General features: G+C 49.2%; 2 protein-coding genes across 5 annotated transcripts in view; one reads left to right on the forward strand and one right to left on the reverse strand.

Annotated features, from left to right (window-relative positions):
• Window positions 1-4,987, reverse strand: part of SPTBN4 (spectrin beta, non-erythrocytic 4) — a 74,869-nt gene extending 69,882 nt beyond the window's left edge. For 3 of the 4 annotated variants that reach the window (XR_010837937.1, XM_067020221.1, XM_059045539.2), the window contains exons 1-2: window positions 4,851-4,987; window positions 2,378-2,564 (exon numbers count right to left, since the gene is read on the reverse strand). Coding sequence is in view for 3 of the 4 variants with exons in the window: in XM_067020221.1 (XP_066876322.1) it covers window positions 2,378-2,549 (172 nt within the window). In the remaining variant the exon portion in view is untranslated. Of the gene's footprint in view, window positions 1-2,377; window positions 2,565-4,303; window positions 4,637-4,850 lie in introns of all 4 variants that reach the window. The other variant, XM_067020220.1, reaches the window with a different exon arrangement.
• A 1,333-nt stretch (window positions 4,988-6,320) lies between these two features.
• Window positions 6,321-21,948, forward strand: BLVRB (biliverdin reductase B). The gene is made up of 5 exons (XM_059045578.2): window positions 6,321-6,597; window positions 15,008-15,172; window positions 15,309-15,398; window positions 16,674-16,802; window positions 21,702-21,948. The coding sequence occupies exons 1-5, from the start codon at window positions 6,519-6,521 to the stop codon at window positions 21,857-21,859; spliced, it is 621 nt and encodes a 206-aa protein (XP_058901561.1). The 5' UTR covers window positions 6,321-6,518; the 3' UTR covers window positions 21,860-21,948.
• Window positions 21,949-22,611: the final 663 nt, after the last annotated feature.

Genomic DNA, 22,611 nt, shown 5'->3' on the forward strand with positions numbered 1-22,611 from the left:
CACTCTCTGCCCCAGGGTTCACTCTTGTTTGTCCATTAGGGCTCAGCCTAGCCATCTCTTCCTCCAGAAAACACTCTGATTCTCTAGACTGGATCAGGCCCCTCATCTTGTCTCCTACAGCCCTGAACTTCCACATCTGGCCTCTGCCTGTGCCTCCTCCATCTCGGCCCTGATCCCTGTGGGTCATCATTTTGGGCTGGATCTAACTTTCCCACTGGACTGGGAGCCCTGGAGGAGCAGGACCAGGGCTGCCTCAATCACCACTATGTCTCTCATATTGTCCAGGACAGGCCAGGTGCAGAGCAGTCACTGATTAAATATTTTGTGGATGAAATAATAAATTCTAGAATTCTAAGTTGATACGTTCCCAAGTTTTTAAATCTATGAGTCTAAAACTACAATTTTGGGACTTCCCTGGTGGTCCAGTGATTAAGACTCCACACTTCCAACGCAGGGGGTGGGGGCGCAGGTTTGATCATTGGTTGGGGAACTATGATCCCACATGCCGTGCATCATGGCCAAGAAAAGAAAAAAAAATACAATTTTTTTAAAAAATACAATTTTGGGCTTCCCTGGTGGTGCAGTGGTTAAGAATGTGCCTGCCAATGCAGGGGACACGGGTTCGAGCCCTGGTCCGGGACGATCCCATATGCCGCAGAGCAAATAAGCCCGTGCGCCACAACTACTGAGCCTGTGCTCTAGAGCCCGCACACCACAACTACTGAGCCCACGTGCTGCAACTACTGAAGCCCACGTGCCTAGAGCATGTGCTCCGCAACAAGAGAAGACACCACAATGAGAAGCCCGTGCACCGCAACGAACAGTGGCCCCTTCTCGCCGCAACTAGAGAAAGCCCATGCGCAGCAACGAGGACCCAGTATAGCCAAAAATAAATAAATAAATAAATTTATATGAAAAAAATTTTTTAAGTTTCCACAAGTATATGTTTATATTCTTCTAGGTGTCTAAACCAGAGGAAGCTAGCAATCCATGGGTTGAATCTGGTTCAGCCTTTATGCACTTACAGTTGTTTTTTGGTTTTTGGTTTTTTTGATTGGGAAATTGCAGATAAACATCAGAGCTAGCAGCTCTGGGCCTGCATTTCCCCATGGTTAGAACAGGTGACTAGGGCCACCACTGTCCCCAGGCCACCCACTCGCATATGTCACCTGCTTTCCCAGAGGCTCTTGAGTTTAACAACCTGCTCGACATCTTACAAGTTTCCAAGAATCTTAATATTGAAGACCCCATGATTGTCAAATGCTGAGTTACTAAAATTCTGAGATTCTAAGGGAACTCATTCTGACTTTTGGATTTTAAGATTTCATGACTCTTGACAATATATATTTTATGTGTATAATACTCCACATTTCTGAGATATTAACATTCCAAGGGTCATCGTGCTAAGGGTCTAATGTTTTAAAGGCTTATGATTATGGAGTTACATGTCTCTGAAGGGTCTTTGTTCATAAAACTTTACTATTGATGATTAAACACTTCTGAGGTTCTAAAGCCCTGTAAATACAAAGTCCTAAAGTTCAAGGGCCTACAGTTCCAAAGGTCTAAGATTCTAAGACTCTATAACTATACAGTTCTCTGGTCTTTGCTTATATTGTCCTAAAACATCCAAGTATGGTGACCAACCATTCCAGTTGTCCCAATACTGAGGGTTTCAGTGCAAAAAACATGAATGTGTGGTTATTCTTTCTTAAAGTGCTCAGAATCCACGTTTCTAATCTGAAATCCTATAGGTTTAGGACTATAAAGCCCTAAGGATCTATGTGCATTAGAGTTTAGGTTTCTGATGTTCTAAGACCCTAGGAGCCAACGATTAAAATGTCTTAAGATCTGTGATTATAAAGTTCTGTTTACACGAGTCTCCCCTTCTGAAGGTCTTGGGTTCAAAGAATCTCTGGGTATGACATTCCAAGGTCCTAAGATGCGAGGTTTCAGCATTTCGGGATTCTAAGGAAGTACGCTTAGAAAGTCCCACGTTTCTGGGATTGTATTGATACATTTCTAAGGTTCTATGGCTGCACTGCTCCATACAGCAGCCGCAAGCCACATGTGGCTACTGAAATTTAAATGAATTAAAACGAAATCAAATTAAAAATTCAATCCCTCAAATACCAGTGGCCACTTTTCAAGGGGCCACAGCCACAAGTATCAGTGGGTAGTATATTGGACATCACAGATACAGAACATTTTCCCATCATCATGGAAAGTTCTATTGGATAGTGCTGGTCTAAAGATTCAAGGTCCAAATGTCTGTAACTCCCTTCCCATCCTCCAGGCCATCAAGGTACAAAGACACCACCCCAGCAGCTTCCTCCCTTCCTTCCCTCCCACCCTCGCACCCCAGCCCTCCTCCAGGTACCTGCCAAGGCCTTGATCCGGGAGCACTCAAAGAGTGAGGCGGCAGCAGTGGGGGCGGCTGGTTGCTCACGCTCCCAGCCCCTATCTGGACTCTCCCAGCGGGCTGCAGTGTTGTTATTGTTAGGGGCTGGCGGCCCCTCCATGTTATCCACTTCCCCTGGTACCTGCGCCATCGGGGAAGGTGAGGCCTGGGGATGAGGAGAGGAAGGTTAGGGCTAGAAACAGGGCCTGAGTTCAGAGGCCCCACTTCTAACAGCAACTGGCTGGGAGTCCTGTTCCCTCTCACCTTCCGTTTCTCTGTCTTTAGAAGGAACATGATAATAATGACAATAATGTTCACCCTGACCACATCAGAGGGCTGTGCTCAAGCACCAAGTTTAGTGCAGGGTAGGGGCTCGGCAAATTGTCACTGTTGGGACTTCCCTGGCCGTCCAGTGGTTAAGACTCAGAGCTTCCACTGCAGGGGTCACAGGTTCGATCCCTGGTTGAGGACCTAAGATCCCACATGACACAGAGACCCCGCATGCCGTGCGGCAAAAAAAAAAAAAAAAAAAAAAAAAAAAAAAAATTGTCACTGTTATTATTGTTAGAAAGATAACATTGCTATCAATAGAACTCTATAAGGCAGTAATAACAATAATTCACATTTATTGAGCAGTTGCACTGTGCTCAGTACTTTATATGCGTTATCTTATTTAATTCCCACAAATTTAATTCTGTAAATAAAGGTACTATTAAGCCTATTTTACAGAGGAGGAAGCTGAGGCACAGAGGGGGTAATTCACTTGCCCAAGGTCACACAGCTAGTGAGTAACCAGGATTCAAATGTAGTCACTGTGATCAAATAACTGCATTAATGGCCTCAGTTCTTCATCCTTATAGCCACACCCTTTGCCATATAACTCTTCAGTGTTGTCCCACTCTGGGGATGGGAGGAATGGAAGAGGGGGGTGGGGGTACATGCCTTACACCTTGACTCTGGGTTTGGCCACATGACTTGCTTTGACCAACATTATTAGGTAGAAGTGCTGGTGAGTTCTGAGCCCAGGACTCAGGAGACATTGCATGTTTTTGCTTGTGTTTGACTGTGGCCATGAGACTACTAGGCTAGTCCAGGTCCAAGGCCCTCATCACAGCCAAGGTCAGCTAGAGCAACCAACAGTCAACATCCCCCTACCCATCCCAACTGGTGAATAAGCTCATATAATCCCAGCCTAAGTCGCTGACCTCAGACTGACTCGAGGCTAAATAAATGCTTAGTGTTTTAAGACACTGAGTTTGGGGGTGGTTTCTTATGCAGCATTATTGTGGCAACAGCTAACCGACATACTGTCTGACTCCAGAGCTATGTTCTAGAACACTGCCAGAGTGTAAATATGAAATTTAAGGGTGTGGGAGACATTAGATACATCTCCTCCACCCTCTGGAACCCCAGGCCTGATTCTAAGACTAAGAAAGGAGGGAGTTGGGAGGAGATCAGTGTCCCCATTCTCAAAATATTCCGACAGTTGCCAACTCACCAGATTTTAGGAAGGCAGGGTCTAGGTCTTGGTCAGTGTAGTGGAGACTGTCCCTTTCAACAGACACTCAAAAATCCATTATTATTTTTCCCTTCTTCCACGGAAAGCAGTAAGTGGGCACCTGTGTGACCTTGGCTGAGTCACTTAGCCTCTCTGGGGCTCAGTTTGTTCATCTGTAAAGTGGTCATGATAATGGTACCCATTTCCTAGGGGTGTTTGAAGATGACAGGATTAATAATGCAGGGAACATGGTATCGAGTACACAGCAAGCCCTCAATACATGGGCCTTGCTATTATGATTCATCCTCTAGTCACATATCTTAGCAAATAAAAGTGCCTGTGCTGGAGTCTGACAGAAATGAGTTCAAGTCCTGCTTTATTCTTGCTGTATCTTTAAACCCGATTACCTTTAACTTGGCTCCTCTGTGCCTCAGTTTCCCTCCCTGTGAAACGGTGAGCACAACTGTTTCCTCAATGGAGGATACTTGGAGATGGAGAGGCACTTAGCACTTCGTGATCTCTCAGGCAGTCTGGCGGTGGAACAGCCCTGGCCATTACGTGATTCAACGGGAGAAGGAAGGGAGAAGGCGGTGGCGGAGGTGGAAGGGGGTGTCCTGCAGACTCCAGGAAAGGTTGGCCGGGCGAGGCTGGGGATGGGACCTGAGATAGGATGCTTTAACCCTTCCAAGGCCGCGCCTCTCTCTCCCTGCAGTCCAGTCACCGTTCCCAAGGAGAGGGGCCTGGGAAGGACAAGGTTTGGAATGAAAGACCCACGCACGGCGCGGAGGCTGGACTGGGTTGAGGGATGGGAGCTGATTCTGCCCTCGACCCTCCGCCTCCCCCAGCCGGGGAGACCCTCGGGGCTCAGGCCATGCCTAAGGCGCGCGGGGGAGGGATGCTAGGGCAGGTGGGAAGATGCTAGAGGGAGGGGCTATCCATCCCCAAGCCGCTCACCTGGGCCCGCGGCCGCCGGTGCCGCTGTCCCCGCTGCTGACCGTGCCCGACCGCCCTCCCTGTCGGCGTCCACTGCCCGGCCTGGCCGTCTCTGCTCGGCCCCACCGGCCCAGCCGCTCGGCCAGATCCGCATGCGCCGCGGCCGCCGGCGCGCCTCCTCCCGCTCGCGCGGCCGCCGCGCTCGGCGCGCCCCCGGGACCCCCTCCCGCCCGCAGTCCCCCGCCAACCCCGGCCGCCTGCAGCGCCGGCCCACGCGCGGTCACACACCCGGCCACGGCGTGTTAGATACACAGCTGCAGGGGCCTGAGATAGCGTCACACACAGTCCACACTCTCACGGGGTCACACAGTCCCACACTGCCACACACACACGGGGTCACCTACAGCGTCGCAGACATCCACATCCACCCCCTCACACTGCCACCCCCTCACATGGGGTCACACAGGGTCAAATATTCAAACCGTCTCACGCAGTCATAAGCTCACACGAGGTCCCGCCCTGGAACAGTTCCCGACAGCGTCACACACTATAAAACACTCAAATACTGTCACCACCATTCACGCGGTGTCATACACAAGCACACATATGCCACACACTGTTGCACACTTCCATGGGGTCACAAAGTGTCATATCCTCACACATCACACACGGCTTCACTATCACACAGCGTCACACACTTTTACACACTCAAACTTGTTACACCCCTTACACACTCACACGGGGGTCATACACCGTGCACTGTCACCCACTTACACATCACACAGTCACAGGTCACAAATAGCACCCCAACAACAGTCAACACCCACAGCCACACTCAAATGACGGCACGTTGTCACACACCTTACATGACACACGCAGTGTCACACACTAACAGAGTCACACACTCCCACATAACACAACTCACACATGTCCCACACTCACACCATATCCCCCAGCGGCATGGATGCATACAGCATCACAGACTGACACACTGTCACCCAGTGTCACCACAAGGTCTCAGAAGAACAGCATCAATGTCTTCCACACGTGGTGTCACACACAATCTCATACTGTAATACAGTGTTTTACGCAGAGGATGGCACATAGTATCACCCACAATCATGCTCTCCTTTGGCGTTATTCACAGTCACACAGGGCCACACGGGCACATAGACACGCAGTTACCCAGTGTCCTCCCTCACTTTTTCCCCTTGTAGCCTAGAGGAGGCCTTGGGGCGTAGCGTGAGTCCCACATCAGCCTGGCGGCTCTGAGAGAGGAGGTCTGAGGGAAGAGAGAGATGTGGGTGTGGCCCGCGCTCCCCCGCCTCGCTCTGGGAGTTTAGAGCCCGGAGGCGGGGCACTGGGTTCACCGTCGTAGACCGCCAGATACGGCCACGCCTCCCAGTCTAAGTGGCGGGCTGGAAGGCGGTGCTGGGCCGCAGGCTGAGGCGAGCCGACTCCCGCCCCGCCCACTCCGTGCTTAACCAGAGGAGCGGCCTTATGGCCCCGCCCCTCGGCCGGAGTCTGGGGCTGGAGGCTGGCTGAGGCGTGGCCCTCTGAGCGGCCCCGCCCCGTCTCTCCCGCTAGGGAAGGACGGAGAGGGAGGCCTAGCAGCCAGTCGGTTCCCGCGTGTCCTGCGACTCCGCGGCCTCGCATCCCCACGACCCCGCACCGCCACGACCCCGCAACATGGCCGTCAAGAAGATTGCCATCTTCGGCTCCACCGGCAGGACCGGGCTCACCACTCTGGCGCAGGCGGTGCAAGCAGGCATGAGCTGGGGCGGGCAGGGGGTGTCACGGGGTGCACAGACAGAACTTTAGGAAGTGGCATCACGGGGTCGGGCCGAGGCTGGTTGGGGCCATGAGTGCCTTGATGTGTGAGGACCTAGGGGGGCAAAACAGGTGGCCACGGGGGCAGAAACGGGGGACGCTGTGAGGTCCAATTTTACGTGAGCCCAAGGAACAGGTACTGGCCCTAGGAGGCTAGGGGACTGTAGTGACAGGTTTAAATCCAATGCTCTGACGAAATGTAGTTGTTATTGTGGTGCTGGTGGTTGCGCACACCCAGCAAGGACTTAACTGAGCCAGGCACTGGGCTGGCCTCCCAGCACTGCCCTCTCTTAGCACGTGTTAAATCCGTACAGTACTCATGTCGGGTGGGAACTAGTATCACGTCATTTGACAGGTGAGAAAACTGAGGCCCACTGAGTGATCTGCCCAATGTCACAGAGCTGGAAAGTGGCAGTGCTGGAATTTCTACCCAGTGCTTGCTCTTTGTTTGTTGTTGTGTTTTTTTTTTTATTGAGACCACCAATGGGTCTTTTCTTTCCCCCCACATTTTATTTATTTATTTATTTTTGGCTGCGTTGGGTCTTCATTGCTGTGCGCGGGCTTTCTCTAGTTTCAGAGAGCGGGGCTACTCTTCGTCATGGTGCGTGAGCTTCTCATTGCGGTGGCTTCTCTTGTGGAGCACGGGCTCTAGGCGTGCGGGCTTCAGTAGTTGCAGCACGTGGGCTCAATAGTTGTGGCTTGTGGGCTCTAGAGTGCAGGCTCAGTAGTTGTGGCGCACGGGCTTAGTTGCTCCGCCGCATGTGGGATCCTCCCGGACCAGGGCTCGAACCCATGTCCCCTGCATTGGCAGGCAGATTCTTAACCACTGTGCCACCAGGGAAGTCCCACCAGTGCTTGCTCTTAACTGCCAAAAGTCCACCGGCTCTTGGTTTGGGCACCAAGGCTTAAAGTTGAAAAGGCTGAGGGGTGGGTTGCTGTGAGCACCTAATGGAAAGAAGATCACGGAGACAAGGGTGAAGACTTGGGCACATGGGTCCCAGAAAAGTCAATGAGCACTGAAAATTTGCAGTTGCCCCAGGAAAGGGGGCAGGAAAGGGGATCAGTATCAAGCAGCAGTACCCTGCCCCCACCGTCCAGACTTAACCAACCCCCATCGGAGCCTGACACTTCCAGATATAGCACCCCACCCTTGCTGGCCTTGGTGACTCTGAAGATATTGACTATCTGGTTGCCCCAAAAGGGTGGAGGCCGCCAGGATCCCACTCTCAGCTGTCTCCTAGCCCAGCTCTCCCTTCAAGGGACTCGGCCTGAAAGTTCCCCATTAGGCCCACTGCTCTCCCCCTCCCTGGGAAGACCTAGTGAGGATCTTGGCTTGCAGGGACAGGAGAAGTGAATTTGCTGATAAACATTTCCTGGGGAGGAAGTAAGAGGGAGAAGTTGAGAGTTGCTGAGTCACCCTGAGGAGCTGGATTCCCATGTTACTACCTTTCTCTCAATCCTGGATTCTATGAAATTCTGCTCATCCACCCTGCTGGTCACAGCTGGGACTGCACCTGGGGGTGTGGAGCGTTGAGAACTAGGGGAGTCCCCGGCTTCTCACTGTGGCTCTGACAACTCTCTTCAGAGCCACAGTGAACCTGAGCCTCGCTGTCCCCATCAGAAAAAGGAGGGGCTTGAATGAGCTCGGCTTTTATTTACCTCAGTGATTCTGTAGGGCTGAGTCCTGACAGGCACAGACTCTGGTGCCTGTGTGTCTGCATTCCAAACTCCAGCTCTGCCACTTAACAACTGTGTGGCCTTGTCATCTGTGTACCTAGATATCTGTAAAGTGAGGATGAAAGTAGTAGAACGTGACCTGGGGTTCTTGTGATGATTAAATGAGATATTACAATATATGGAAAATGCTTAGAACCGTGTCCAGCATATAGCTGGTGCTCAATAGGCACTCCTTGGCTGAGAGAACTCAGATTATAGCTGTGTGATCCTGGCCCAATTACCTAAAATTGCCTTAGTTTCCCCATCCTCAAAATGGGCATATAATACAACCTACTTTGTGGGGTTGTTGCAATCTGGGGCTTTTCAAACTGTGGGTCATAATGAGTTCTGAAATATATTTAATTGGTCACAACAGTGTCAGAATGTGTCACATGTTAAATATTGGTTTTATGAAACTTTCATTTCAATTATGTATGTATGGGTTTGTGTATACTGGGTTTGGAAGTGAAATCTATTTTGTATGGAGGGTTGAGATCAAAAAAGCTTAAAAGGGGCATGATCTCTACAACTGACTCTCACATCGTTAGGAAAACACTTTATACACATGTATAATTATACATGTTATGTGTATATTTTATATATACACAGAGAGAAAGATAAAGCAAATATGCGAATCTAGGTCTTGCAACCTTCCTATAGGTCTGAATTTATTTCAAAATTAAAAATTAACAGAAAAAGATAAATAAAGTAAGGGATTTGTTAAACAAAAAGAAAGAAAAAAAAGAAATGTTTAGAAATAACAAGAAATAACAAGATGCTCTTGTTCTTTGTAAAGGGCAAAATTTGTGAATTCTAACACTATAGTTTGGTACGGTAGCCACTAGCCACATGTTGCTATTAAAATTTAAATGTGGGTTGTGTTAAAATTTTTGGAAAAAAACGTCATTCATCTGCAGAAAGAGCTTAGCACAGCACTTGGCACATAGGAGGCTCTCTCTCTCTCTTTTTTTTTTTTTGGCTGTGCCACACAACCTGTGAGATTTTAGGTCCCCAACCAAGGATTGAAGATTGAACCTGGGCCCTCAGCAGTGAGACTGTGGAATCCTAACCACTGGACTGCCAGGGAATTCCCTAGGAGACCCTCAATAAATGTCACTAATCACCAATGATGTACCATTAACAGGCACTCTTGTGCTGGGCCTGTGTCAGAGCTCTCACTGTCCGTAAGAACGTTTCTCCTCCAAAATACCCACGATTTACTAGGGTCCGTTTTAACTAATACAGTGGTAATTAACCAGTGCATGCGGTGGCATCGTGAAAGCTCCCATTGCTCCCTGATGTGTGTGAGGGCAGCACAGGTGTCATTCCCTTATGAAAGGTGGTCACACAGGATGGGGATGCTAGGGATTGTGATTTTCACTCTAGGGAGGAGACCGAGGGCCAGTCAGGGAAGGTATTTCCTGAGGTTCCTCAGCCAGTAAGTGGAGCTGGGACTTCCCTTGCAGTCCAGTGGTTAAGACTCTGCACTTCCACTGCAGGGGGCACAGGTTCGATCCCTGGTGAGGGAACAAAGATCCCACATGCCCGGCTCAGCCAAAAAAAAAAAAAAAAAGGTGGAGCCAGAGTTCGAACCCAGGTCCGTGGGACAGTATATTGTGTGCTTTTGTGTTGATATAAAAGTCAGGGAGGGCTTCCCTGGTGGCGCAGTGGTTGAGGGTCCGCCTGCCGATGCAGGGGACGCGGGTTCGTGCCCCGGTCCGGGAGGATCCCACATGCCGCGGAGAGGCTGGGCCCGTGGGCCATGGCCGCTGAGCCTGCGCTTTCGGAGCCTGCGCTCCGCAACGGGAGAGGCCATAACAGTAAGAGGTCCACATACCGCAAAAAAAAAAAAAAAAAAAAAAAGTCAGGGAGATGGTGGCGAATATGTCACAGTCCCTGGACCCACAAGGCCCTTGCTTGATTCCAGGTCAGCATAAGTAGGGCCATGACAGAGGAAGCACAATTGGCTGGGGGTTCTGGGGAAAGAGGGTAAGGGTGCTCCAGGCAGAGGGGCATGTGCAAAGGCCAGGAGGCAGGAAACAGCATGATGCATTTGAGGAACTGAAAGAAGTTCAGTGTGTGAAAAGGGCCATGGCTCCAGCACAGTTGAGAGAGGAGAGGCCATATCCTGGGGGGCCTTGAAGTCTGCCATAAGGAACATGGCTGTCTCAGGGCACTGGGGGGTCAGGGGAGGGATCTGAGCCAAGGGCACTTTCATATAACAGTGGAAAGCTCTACCTGGCTACCATGTGAAATATGGGTTGGAGGGGTTGAGAGAGGCCGGGAGCCCAGGGAATACTAGACCAGGACGGGAAAAAAAATTGTGAGATAGTGAAAAGGTACAGTAACAACCAACACCCATATAATGCTCTTTCCTGTGCCAGACACTCTTCTCATCTTTTCATTTGTTTTCATTTTGCATTTTTAAAATAGCAGCTTTTTAAAGATATCATTCACATACCATACAATTCACCCACTTAAAGTATACAGTTCAGTGGTTTTTAGCATATTCACAGACTGCTGCAAACCTCGCCACGATCAGTTTAGAACATTTTCATCACCACCAAAAGAAACCCTTAGAAGTCACTACCTGTTTTCCTGCTCAACCCCTTCTCCAGCCCTAGGCAACCACTCACCTGCTTTTTGTTTATATGGATTTGCCTGTTGTGAACCTTTCATATAAATGGAATCATACGCTATGTGGCTCTTTATGACTGACTTCTTTCACTTAGCAAAAAAATTGTTTTTTCAAAGTTCATCCATATCGTAGCATGTGTATCATTTCTTTTTATTGTTGAATATGATTACATTGTTTAGATATACCACATTTTATTTATCCATTCAGTTGATGGAAATTTGGGTTGTTTCCACTTTTTGGCTATGATGAGTAATGCCTGTATGAACATTCACGTATGAGTTTTGTGTGAACAGATGTTTTCATTTCTCTTTGGCATATTCTTAGGAGTGGAATTGCTGGGTCACGTGGTAACAATGTGTTTAACCTTCTGAGGAACTGCCAGATTATCTTCCAGAGCAGGTGTATCATTCAGCATTCCCATCAGCAATGTATGAGGGTTCCTGTTTCCCCACATGCACATAAACATTTATTATGTCTTTTTGATTATGGCCATCCTAGTGGGTGTGAAATGGGATCTTGCTGTGGTTTTGATTTGCGTTTCCCTGATGGCTAATGATATTGAGTATCATTTCATGTGTTTATTGGCCATTTGTATAACCTCTTTGGAGAAATGTCTATTCAGATCTTTTGCCCAGCTTTTTTTTTTTTTTAATTAATTAATTTATTTATTTAGGCTGTGCCGGGTCTTAGTTGCAGCATGCAGGGTCTTCGTTGAGGCATGCAGGATCTTTGTTTATTTATTTATTTTTTTGGTTGTGGCACGTGGGATCTTTTAGTTGCAGCATGCGGACTTCTTAGTTGCAACATGCTAATTCTTAGTTGCGGCTTGCGGGATCTAGTTCCCAGATCAGGGATTGAACCCGGGCCCCCTGCATTAGGATTGTGGAATCCTACCCACTGGGCCACCAGGGAAGTCCTTGCCCAGCTTTTAATATTCATCTTTTGTTATCAAGTTGTAGCTGTTCTTTATATATTCTAAATACAAGTCTCTTATCAGATATATGATTTGCAAAACTTTTCTCCCATTTTGTGGGTTGTCTTTTCACTTTCTTAATAGTGTCCTTGGAAGCACAACAATTTTTAATTTTGATGATGTCCAGTGTATCTATTTTTTCTTCTGTTGCGTGTGCTTTTGGTGTCATAGCTAGGAAACCATTGCCTAATCCAAAGATGCAAAGATTTATGCCTATGTTTTCTTCTAAGATTTTTTTTTTTTTTTTTTTTTTTTTTTTGCGGTACGCGGGCCTCTCACTGTTGTGGCCTCTCCCGTTGCGGAGCACAGGCTCCGGACGCGCAGGCTCAGTGGCCATGGCTCACGGGCCCAGCCGCTCCGCGGCACGTGGGATCCTCCCGGACCGGGGCACGAACCCGCGTCTCCTGCATCGGCAGGCGGACTCTCAACCACTGCGCCACCAGGGAAGCCCCTAAGATTTTTTTAAATTAAATTATTTTATTCTATTTATTTTGGGCTGTGTTGGGTCTCGTCGCTGTGCGCGGGCTTTCTCTAGTTGCAGTGAGCAGGGGCTACTCTTCGTTGCAGTGCGCGGGCTTCTCACTGCAGTGGCTTCTCTTGTTGCGGAGCATGGGCTCTAGGCGCGCAGGCTTCAGTAGTTGTGGCTCAGGGGCTCTCGAGCACAGTCTCAGTAGTTGTGGCGCACGGGCTTAGTTGCTCTTCGGCATGTGGGATCTTCCCGGACCAGGTCCTGAACCCGTGTCCCCTGCATTGGCAGGCGGATTCTTAACCACTGCACCACCAGGGAAGCCCTCTTCTAAGGTTTTTATAGTTTTAGCACTTACATTTAGTTCTTTGATCATTTTGAGTTAATTTTTGTATATGGTGTGAGGTAATAGGGATCCAGCTTCATTCTTTTACATATGGATATCAAGTTGTCCCTGAATCATTTGTTGAGAAGACTGTACTTGCCCCATTGAATCGTCTTGGCACCCTTGTCAAAAAGCAACCAACTACATTACACTTTTAGAAATATTATTTAGGGAGTTCGCTGGTGGTCTAGTGGTTAGGACTCAGCGTTTTCACTGCTGTGGCCCTGGATTCAATCCCTGGTCAGGGAACTAAGTTCCTGCAAGCTGCATGGCACAGCCAAAAAAAAAAAAAAAGAAGTGTAATTTAAACCCACAATAACCCTATAAGGTAGAGACTATTATGAGTGTCATTTTACAAATGAAGGCCCTAAGGCCCAGACAGGTAAAGGGATTTGCCCAGTGTCACAGCTAGGTAGTGGTAGGGCCAGACAGAATTCAAACCCAGGGTTGCTTTGAGGATTAAATAAGCTAATAAATGTAAGGAATTTGGCACCTGGCATATAGTGAGTGCTCTCTAAATATTATGTATCATTATTATCATTATCACTGCCCCAGAGTGTACAAATTTCTAATCATTTGTTGTTTACATATATGATGACAGCTATCAAGAGAAATGTCACAGGGGCGTTCCCTGGCGGTCCAGTGGTTAAGACTCCGTGCTTTCATTGCTAAGGGCCCGGGTTCAATCCCTGGTCGGGGAACTAAGATCCCACAAGCTGTGTGGCAAAAAAAAGGGGAGAGAGAAAGAGAAAAATGGAACAATTTTGTTGTTTTCCCGTTTCCTTTATCACTTCCAGAATAATGGATTAATCCTTTGATAGGTACCGATGATGACCAATGAAGTTTCTTAGTATCATTACGAACTCACAGATTTTTGTATATTTGAGGTACTTCAGTTCTTTGCCATCAGTATTCTTCCGGAAAAATCATATTGCCCCCTATTTGCCTTGTGGGAACCCCTTCAAGTGGCTTCTGTGTCTTCTTGACATCACCCCATCACTTTTTAAACACCACCTTACCAGCTGAAGGTACAAGATAAGATGTTCCAGGCTCATCTTGTCCTCTCCCTGGCGTGGCCCAGCAAGCAGCCATTTCTTCAACGAGCTCTGGCTCATTTTTCATGAGAATGCTGTTTAGAGGCTGTCTTCATCAGCTCAGGCCACTATAACAAAAAGCCATAGACCGGGTTGCTTAAACAACAGACGTTTCTCACAGTTCTAGAGAGCGGGGAGTTCAAGATCAAGGTACTGACAGGTTTGGTTTCTGATGAGGGCCCTCTTCCTGGCTTGCAGATGGCCGCCTTCTTGCTGTGTTCTCACATGGTAGAGAGAGAGCAAGCCTTGCTCTTCCTCTTCTTATAAGGACACTAATTCCATTATGGGGACCCTACCCTCATGACCTCATCTAATCTAATTACCTCCCAAAGGGTCCATCTCCAAATACCATCACATTGGGGGTTTGGGCTTCAGCATATGAATTCAGCATATGACACAAGCATTCAGTCCATAACAGAGACTAAAACTACTAATTTTATTTTGTTTTTGCAATATACATAAACATTGATATATTTTGCCATTATTTAAAACAAAGGAAGAAATATATTGGTTGTAATCTTTAAAAGGGAGGGTATGTGTCAGAAAGGGGACACGGAGTTACAGAGTTATGCAAAATTCTTTTGGGAGGTGACACGCCAAAGTGATGTTCAAACTGTTTAGTAACCCCTAAGACAGGACCCAGCCCTTCAGAAGTAAGACCTGGGGAACCAAACCCAATGATGGACAACCTTTGGGCAGCTCATGCCCTTCTCTGTACCTCAGCTTGCTCCAGGACCATGGGTGGGGAGCATAGACCAGTGTGGTGCCAGGCGTTAACCCTTTAGTTGCCGGAGGGTGGAGAAGTCGCAGGAGTGGGGAGTGAAGGGAAGAAGAGACCCTTGGAGGCATCAGAGCAGGTTATTTATGAACCGACATCAAGGTATCACCTTATTTTAACAACCAGCTGCATATCAACTGTGGGTATGCCAGCGAAAATGTTTGAAGACCGTTGTCTCAGAACAGGGGACCTGCGGGATGGATTTGGGGGTTCATGGCACCCCCCAGGACCCAGCCCCTGGAGGCTGGGAGTGCCAGCCCACAAGCCGACTGACCTGCCTCTCTGCCCCTCTTTGCAGGCTTTGAGGTGACAGTGTTGGTGCGGGACACCTCCAGGCTGCCCTCAGAGGGGCCCCAGCCGGCCCACGTGATAGTGGGTGACGTCCGGCAGGCGGCCGATGTGGACAAGACTGTGGCAGGGCAGGACGCCGTCATCGTGCTGCTGGGCACCGGCAATGACCTCAGTACTGGGCCCCCCCTCTGCCCACGGCCCACCCCTGCACCTCGGCCCCCAGCGCCAACCCCGCCCCCAGCCCCGCCCCTGCCACCGCCGCCGCCACCGCCGCCCACCAGTGACAGCCACTCTCTGTCTTCTCTAAGGTCCTACCACAGTGATGTCCGAGGGAGCCCAGAACATTGTGGCGGCCATGAAGGCCCACGGCGTGGACAAGGTCGTGGCCTGCACCTCGGGTGGGTGGCGGGGTCATAAGGGTGGGGCCGAAGAGTGGGGGATAGGTACTGGACAGACAGCCCAGGGGCTCCTACGAGGCGGCATTAGAGCCACTCCAAGTTACTGTGTATTTATTGAGCACCATCCGAGTGCCTGAACCTTGATGAGGCCAGAGACACAATACAGCCCTGGGCCCTGCACTCATGGTTCTCACAAGGAGGAGGGAAGCGGCAGCAGAGCCATCATCAAACAGTGACCAGTCAGGGCCAGGGTTGGGGGAAGCACAGGCAGAGAGGTCAAGGCCAGGATTCGGGGGGAGCCTAGAGGACTCTGGGGGCCCAGAGGGGTGCCTGACTCATCCTGGAAAAGGGTCAGGGAGAGAGCATCACGGAGGAAATGACAGAGCTGTGTATACATAGGCCGGGTCTTTACCCTCCCAGAGCTCCCAATTTATGAGGAGATGGTATTAAACAAATGGTTGCCCGGAATAAGCTGAAAGGAAGGCTGCAGAGTGTGTAACGGGAGCAGTTAATGCTAACAGCATTTATTGAGCTCTTACTGTGTGCTCGGCACCATCTGAGTGCCTTACAGATCAATGCCACTTAATCCTCTCAAAACTCCTTTGAGTAGTAGTTATATTCACAGTGGAACATAGTAGGTGCTCAGTGAACAGTAGCTGTTCTTATTGCTTCCTAGCTAAGGGAGTGGAGGCACAGAGAGGCCCATCACCTTACCCGAGATCACACAGCCTGTGGCTGGCAGAGCTGGGGTGTGGAACCGCACTGTCTCCATGGTCCACACTCCTCACCTTTGTTCCATCACACAGTGTCTCCCAGGGAAGGGAGGTGACATGAGGGAGCCGTGGGAGGATAAGGGGACTCCAAGCAGAGGGAGCAGCATTTACAAAGGCTGTGAGGTGGGAGGGAGTGTGGCTGCAGCAGAGCGAGTGAAGGGGAGAGTGTTGGGTTAGGAGGTCGGGTGGGGCCTCGTGGACCTGATGGGGCCTTTGCTTTTACCCTGAGTGAGATAGGGTCACAGATGAGTCTGACCCCCCTCTGGCTGTGCCGGGGGAACAGAAGGTGGGGGGCAGGGGCAGGGAGACCAGGGAGGAGGCTGCTGCCATGGTCTAGGCAGGAGGTAACAGTGGAGAGGAGCAGGCAGGGTGAGACGCCTGAAGAAACTGGGGGGCAGTAGTGAGCTCCCTGTAGGGGTTGGTCCTGGCAGGAGACCTGCGGGCTATGGTCCTGGCCAGGCTGTCCTCAAGCCTTGGCTGATCCTGCCCTGTGTCCCCCCAGCCTTCCTCCTGTGGGACCCGTCCAAGGTGCCCCCAAGACTGCAGGATGTGACTGATGACCATATCCGGATGCACAAGATACTGCAGGAGTCGGGCCTGAAGTACGTGGCTGTGATGCCACCACACATAGGTGAGTGCGTGGGGACCCAGCTGCAGGGTTACCACCAGCCTGCCCCCTCCTGTCCTCTGTCAACATTTACTGGGCCTTCCCTGGCCAGTTGAAAATTGCAAATCTTCCTCCCACACTTTCTATGCTCTTTCCTGCTTGATTTGTATCTCCTTTCTAACATACTTTTCAATTATCTCTGTTGTACAAACTATCCAAAAATTTAAAACGTAAAGCAAAAAGCCTCATTTATGATGACTCTCTCAATACTGGGAGCTGACTAGGCTCTGGGGGCACTTTTTTTTTTTTTTTTTTGCGGTACGCGGGCCTCTCACTGCTGTGGCCTCTCCGGTTGCGGAGCACAGGCTCCGGACACGCAGGCTCAGCGGCCATGGCTCACAGGCCCCGCCGCTCCGTGGCATGTGGGATCCTCCCGGACCGGGGCACGAACCTGTGTCCCCTGCATCGGCAGGCGGACCCCCAACCACTGCGCCACCAGGGGAGCCCTGGGGGCACTTCTTGCTGGGGTTTCGCATGCCGTTGCTCAGTAGCTGACAATAGAATTGTGTGGAAGGAAGCCACGACAAGGCTCGTGGTAGGTGCAGACTGTCTGTCCCTGGAACACCTGCATGCTGCCTTTCCTAGCATCAGATCTCTCAGGGCTGCTTCCGCTGTATTCTCTTCATTAGATGCAAGTTATGGGACTTCCCTGGTGGTCCAGTGGTTAAGACTGCACGCTCCCAATGCAGGGGGCCCGGGTTCGACCCCTGGTCAGGGAACTAGATCCCACATGCACGCCACAACTAAAAAGATCTCACATCCCGCAACTAAGACCTGGTGCAGCCAAATAAAATAAATACATAAATAAATAAATACTGAAAAAAAAAAAAGAAGCAAGTTATACTGGGACTGCCCCACATTCAACGGACAGAGACTTATGCTTCACGTCATCTCTTTCTTTCTTTTTTTAAACCCATTTATTTATTCATTTATTTGGCCACACCATGCAGCATGCAGGATCTTAGTTCCCTGATCAGGGATTGAACCCATGCCCCCTGCTGTGGAAACGTGGAGTCCTAACCACTGGACCACCAGGGAATTCCCTCATTTCTTTCTTTATCTTACTTAGCGCGTGTCTCCCACACTAGAATTTTGAAGTCTGAAGTTTTGTTTGAAGCACCGATTTTGTCTTGTTTTGATTACAGCTGTGTTCCTAGTGCCTAGAACAGGGCTTGGCATGTAGTAGGTGCTAGGTAAATATTTGTCCCATGAGCTAATACCGGGGAAGATGCCTCACCTCCAGGTAGTGCTGCGGAGGGAACCACACCCTCTTTTCCCCTCCCAGGTCTGGAATCCACATAGAGAGAGAGTCAGACCGAGGGAGAGATGCATTTACAAATGTCTCTTGCATAGGAGGTGTGTGCCTGGCCACGATTACAAGTACCAATGATGTAGTCTTTGCTCTCATGAGGCTTACGTTTCTAGCGGGGGAGACAAATGAAATAGATGATCTATATTACTGTTGGGTCGTGCTACACTGAATGAAGGAACCATAAAGTTCAGTGAAGGAACTTCCCTGGTGGCGCAGTGGTTAAGAATCCGCCTGCCAATGCAGGGGACACGGGTTCGATCCCCGGTCTGGGAAGATAACACATGCCACGGAACAGCCGCAGAACAACTAAGCCCCTGCACCACAACTACTGAGCCCACGCACCACAGCTACTGAAGCCCGCACGCCTAGAGCCCGTGCTCCGCAACAAGAGAAGCCACCGCAATGAGAAGCCCACTCGCCACAACTAGAGAAAGCCCTTGTGCTGCAACAAAGACCCAACGCAGCAAAACAAAACAAAACAAAGCAAAAAAAAAACTCGGTGAAGAGAGTAAGCCTCAGCTATAAGCAGAGGCTCTCTAAGGAGATGGCCCTTCCCCCAGATACTCACCTGATTTCCCCCCTCAGGGGACTGCATTCAATATCCTGTCTAAACCATAATGGAAAAGAATGTGTATATGTATATGTATATGTTAAAAAAGAAAAAAGACACCAGGCCTGTTATGTTTCATGCTATGAAAAACATTTTTTTTAAAAAAATGATTGTTCCAGGTTAAAGGTGACATGGCGACTGAACTGGATCCTGATTCTGAGGGGAGGGGGAGGTCAGAAGATATTTTTTGGCAGTTGGGGAAATCTGAATATGGGGTGGATTCTAAATGATGTCTCTTGCATAGGAAGTATGTGCCTGGCCACGATTCCCCTCAGGGGGAATCAGGTGAGCGTCTGGGGGAAGGGAGGACATTCTGGGATGAGGGAACCGCAGTGCGGATGCCCGAGAGCCAGGCGTTTGTATCTCCTTCACATTTGCCTGCCTGCTGGATGAGCACTTCTGCTGTGCCCTCTGCCTTCTGCTTGGAGAAAGACGAGCCCTGCACACCTTACAGAGGTTCAAGTAAGCTCAATGTTGAGGTTCACTTCAGGATTCTTGTTGAGACGAGAATCCTAAGCTCTGAATCAGTGGTGAAGCGGCATGGTGGAGAAGCCGGGCAAAGTCCCAGCCCCAGCACGTCGTGGACTTAAGGCCTGTGGCCTCTGAGCCTCAGTTTCCTCATCTGTAAACGGGGTTCATGATATTACTTCTTGACTTCCCAGGTTTGCAGTGAATATCCAGAGAGATCATGCCTAAAAATTATTTAACACAAAGTTGTTTTTTTTTTAGTTCTTCTTTTTTTAAATATTTATTAAAAATTTTTTTTTTCCTTATTTTTTTTTTTTGGCTTCGTTGGGTCTTAGTTGTGGCACATGGGATCTTTGTTGAGGCACGCGGGGTCTTATTCGTTCTGGCACGCGGTCTGCTCGGGTTGCTCTCTAGTTGTGGCCTGCGGGTTTTTTCCCTTCTCTAGTTGGGGCGCGCAGGCTCCAGGGCGCGTGGGCTCTGTAGTTTGCAGCACGCCGTCTCTCTCGTTGAGGCGCGAGAGCTCAGTAGTTGTGGCGCGGGCTTAGTTGCACTGCGGCATGTGGGATCTTAGTTCCCCCACCAGGGATGGAACTCGTGTCCCCTGCATTGGAAGGCGGATTCTTTACCACTGGACCACGAGGGAAGTCTCAGTCCTTTTATTGTACGTGTATGAAAACTTTGAAACCTCCAGAAAAGTCAAAGAAATTAAAGGTTTGTGAATACCCATAAACCCTTCATCTAGGTTCACTTGTTAACATTTTGGCCTTTTTGCTTTCCCTATCTATCTATCTATCTATCTATCTATCTACCTATCTATCTATGCATGCATCTAATGGTATTTGTATATATGTGAATACATATGTAATGTATATATATATTTAAAATAAGTGTGTATTTTTATATTTTTATGTTTCTTTCTTTTTTTTTTTTTGGCTGAACCATTTGAAAGTAGGTTGCAGACATCGACACACTCTACTCCTAGAACCTCTTGATAGGCATCTTCCAAGAAGAAAGATTTAGATACGAACCACAGTACTGTTACTGCACCAAGGGAATTGACATTAACTCTACCACATCATTTAGTATCCAGCCCATATTCAGATTTCTCCAACTGCCAAAAAATATCTTCCAACCTCCCCCTCCCCTCAAAATCAGGATCCAGGGCTTCCCTGGTGGCGCAGTGGTTGAGAGTCCGCCTGCCGACGCAGGGGACACGGGTTCGTGCTCCGGTCCGGGAGGATCCCACATGCCGCACAGCGGCTGGGCCCGTGAGCCATGGCCGCTGAGCCTGCGCGTCCGGAGCCTGTGCTCCACAACGGGAGAGGCCACAGCAGTGAGAGGCCCGCGTACTGCAAAACAAACAAACGAAAAACATCAGGATCCAATCCAGGATCATGTGTTGTGTTTAGTCGCTACGTCATATTTAACCTGGAACAATCCTCCATATCCTTTTTTTTTTTTAATGTTTTTCATAACATGAAACATAACAGGCCTGGTGTTTTTTTGTTTTTTTGTTTTTAGCATATATATACAGTCTTTCTAATATTCTTTTCCTTTATGGTTTATCCCAGGACATTGACTGTAGTTCCCTGTGCAATACAGTAGGACTTGGTTATCCCAGGTGTCTTTTAAAATATCCCACGTTCTGGATTTCTGTAGTTATTTTCTTACAGACTCAGATTAAAAATTTTTGGCAGGATTGCCACATGGGTGAGGGTGTGTGTTTCTTATTGCATATGATTCCAGGTTGCCTCTGCGCTGGTATGCTGCAGTTGCTCCTAAGTTAAGTTGGTCACTGTCAGAATACACGCGCTAGATGCCCTGGTAACAGCCAGGTCATGGTGGGGGAGGGGGAGGGGGGCACAGAGCAACTGTAGCCTTTGCCACTGTGAAGTCACCCTCTGCACCCATGGGACATAACTTCCTCTCTCCAAGACTCAATTTGCCCACTTGTAAAATAGAATTAATAATAGTTTCTAGCCCATTCTCTGCTTTATTTCTCACCACCTAATATATTGTCTATTTTACTTTCTTATCTTATTAGTTGCCTTTTCCTAGTGACTGTCTGAATGCTGAGGGCAGGGATTCATATCTGTTTTGTCCCTTCCAGTGTGCCCAGCACCTGACATATAATAAGTCATCAATAAGAATTTGGCGAATGGGACTTCCCTGGTGGTACAGTGGTTAAGACTCCGCGTTTCCACTGCAGGGGGCAAGGGTTTGATACCTGGTCAGAGAAATTCTGCATGCCGTGCCCCCCCCCCCCAAAAATCCTCACTTAGCGAGTGAATGAAGTAAAGGGTACAGGTTAGTGTCCTGCACGTGAGAAGGGTTGCATACATTGTTGGCTCTTATACCATCTGGGCTGGGCACACTGTAGACACCCTGGGATGATCATTGAAGTGATCACACGTTGGTTGCAGGAGGGGAAAGGACATCTGATTTACCCAGTCCCTTTGTCTTTACCTTGCAGGAGACCAACCGCTGACTGGGGCCTACTCAGTGACCCTGGATGGACGAGGGCCCTCGAGGGTCATCTCCAAACACGACCTGGGCCACTTCATGCTGCGCTGCCTCACCACCGATGAGTACAATGGGCACAGCACCTACCCCTCCCATCAGTACGACTAGGGCTCTGGCCCCGTCCAGGAGGACAGCATCCCAGGAAATAGATAACAAAGGAAGGGAGCAATAAATCTTGAGCCAAGAGCTTCAAATTATTTTAGAGTACCCACCTCTGTGACTCTTCCTCTCTCTGGCTCTATCTGGGTGTCTCGGTGTCTCTGTCTGCCTCTGTGTGAGATTTTCTGGGTATTCATTCATTCATTTCCTCGCTTGGTCCTGTGCTGGGGACCCAGTTGTGACTGAGGACCCAGTGGTGACCCTGCCTTCACAGATGTCACTGTCCAGTGGGGAAGACAGCCCCTTCCCCTGTCAGTGACAACACAGAGTGGCCAGGACTCTGATAGAGGAAGTACAGAGGGCTCGGGGACCCAGCTTGAGGAGTGAGCAGGGTTCTGTGGAAGAGGGGATGTCCCACCTGAAACCTCGTGTGGTGAGAATGAGCCAGGAGAAGGTTCTAAGGAATGATAGCATATTGGGCAGAAGATACCACATGAGCAAAGGCCATTAGGCTGGAGAGCACATAGCCCCTTTGAAGAACTAAAATCTATCCTCTACAGTTAATAACACTTTGCTCAGAGGAGAGAAGCAACCAGCCCCAAGAGGCTGTTCGAAGGACACTAAACTGTCCAGGGTCATTGTAGAAAGTTTAAGCTTTAGTCTAAGGTGATATGCAAGGAGTGGAGCAGGGGAGAGGTGGGGAGGGGACAGTCAGGTTTGTGTTTTGTAAAGCTTCCCTTGGCTACTGTGTGAAGGTGGGT

This window comes from Kogia breviceps, chromosome 18 (assembly GCF_026419965.1).
Source record: "Kogia breviceps isolate mKogBre1 chromosome 18, mKogBre1 haplotype 1, whole genome shotgun sequence".
Taxonomy (NCBI): Eukaryota; Metazoa; Chordata; class Mammalia; order Artiodactyla; family Physeteridae; genus Kogia; species Kogia breviceps.

Coding starts and splice junctions, on each gene's coding strand:
- BLVRB (XM_059045578.2), top strand. CDS start 6,519: ATGGCCGTCAAGAAGATTGCCATCTTCGGCTCCACCGGCAGGACCGGG. Junction 6,598..15,007: donor GGCGCAGGCGGTGCAAGCAG/GCATGAGCTGGG, acceptor CCCTCTTTGCAG/GCTTTGAGGTGACAGTGTTG. Junction 16,803..21,701: donor TGTGATGCCACCACACATAG/GTGAGTGCGTGG, acceptor TTTACCTTGCAG/GAGACCAACCGCTGACTGGG.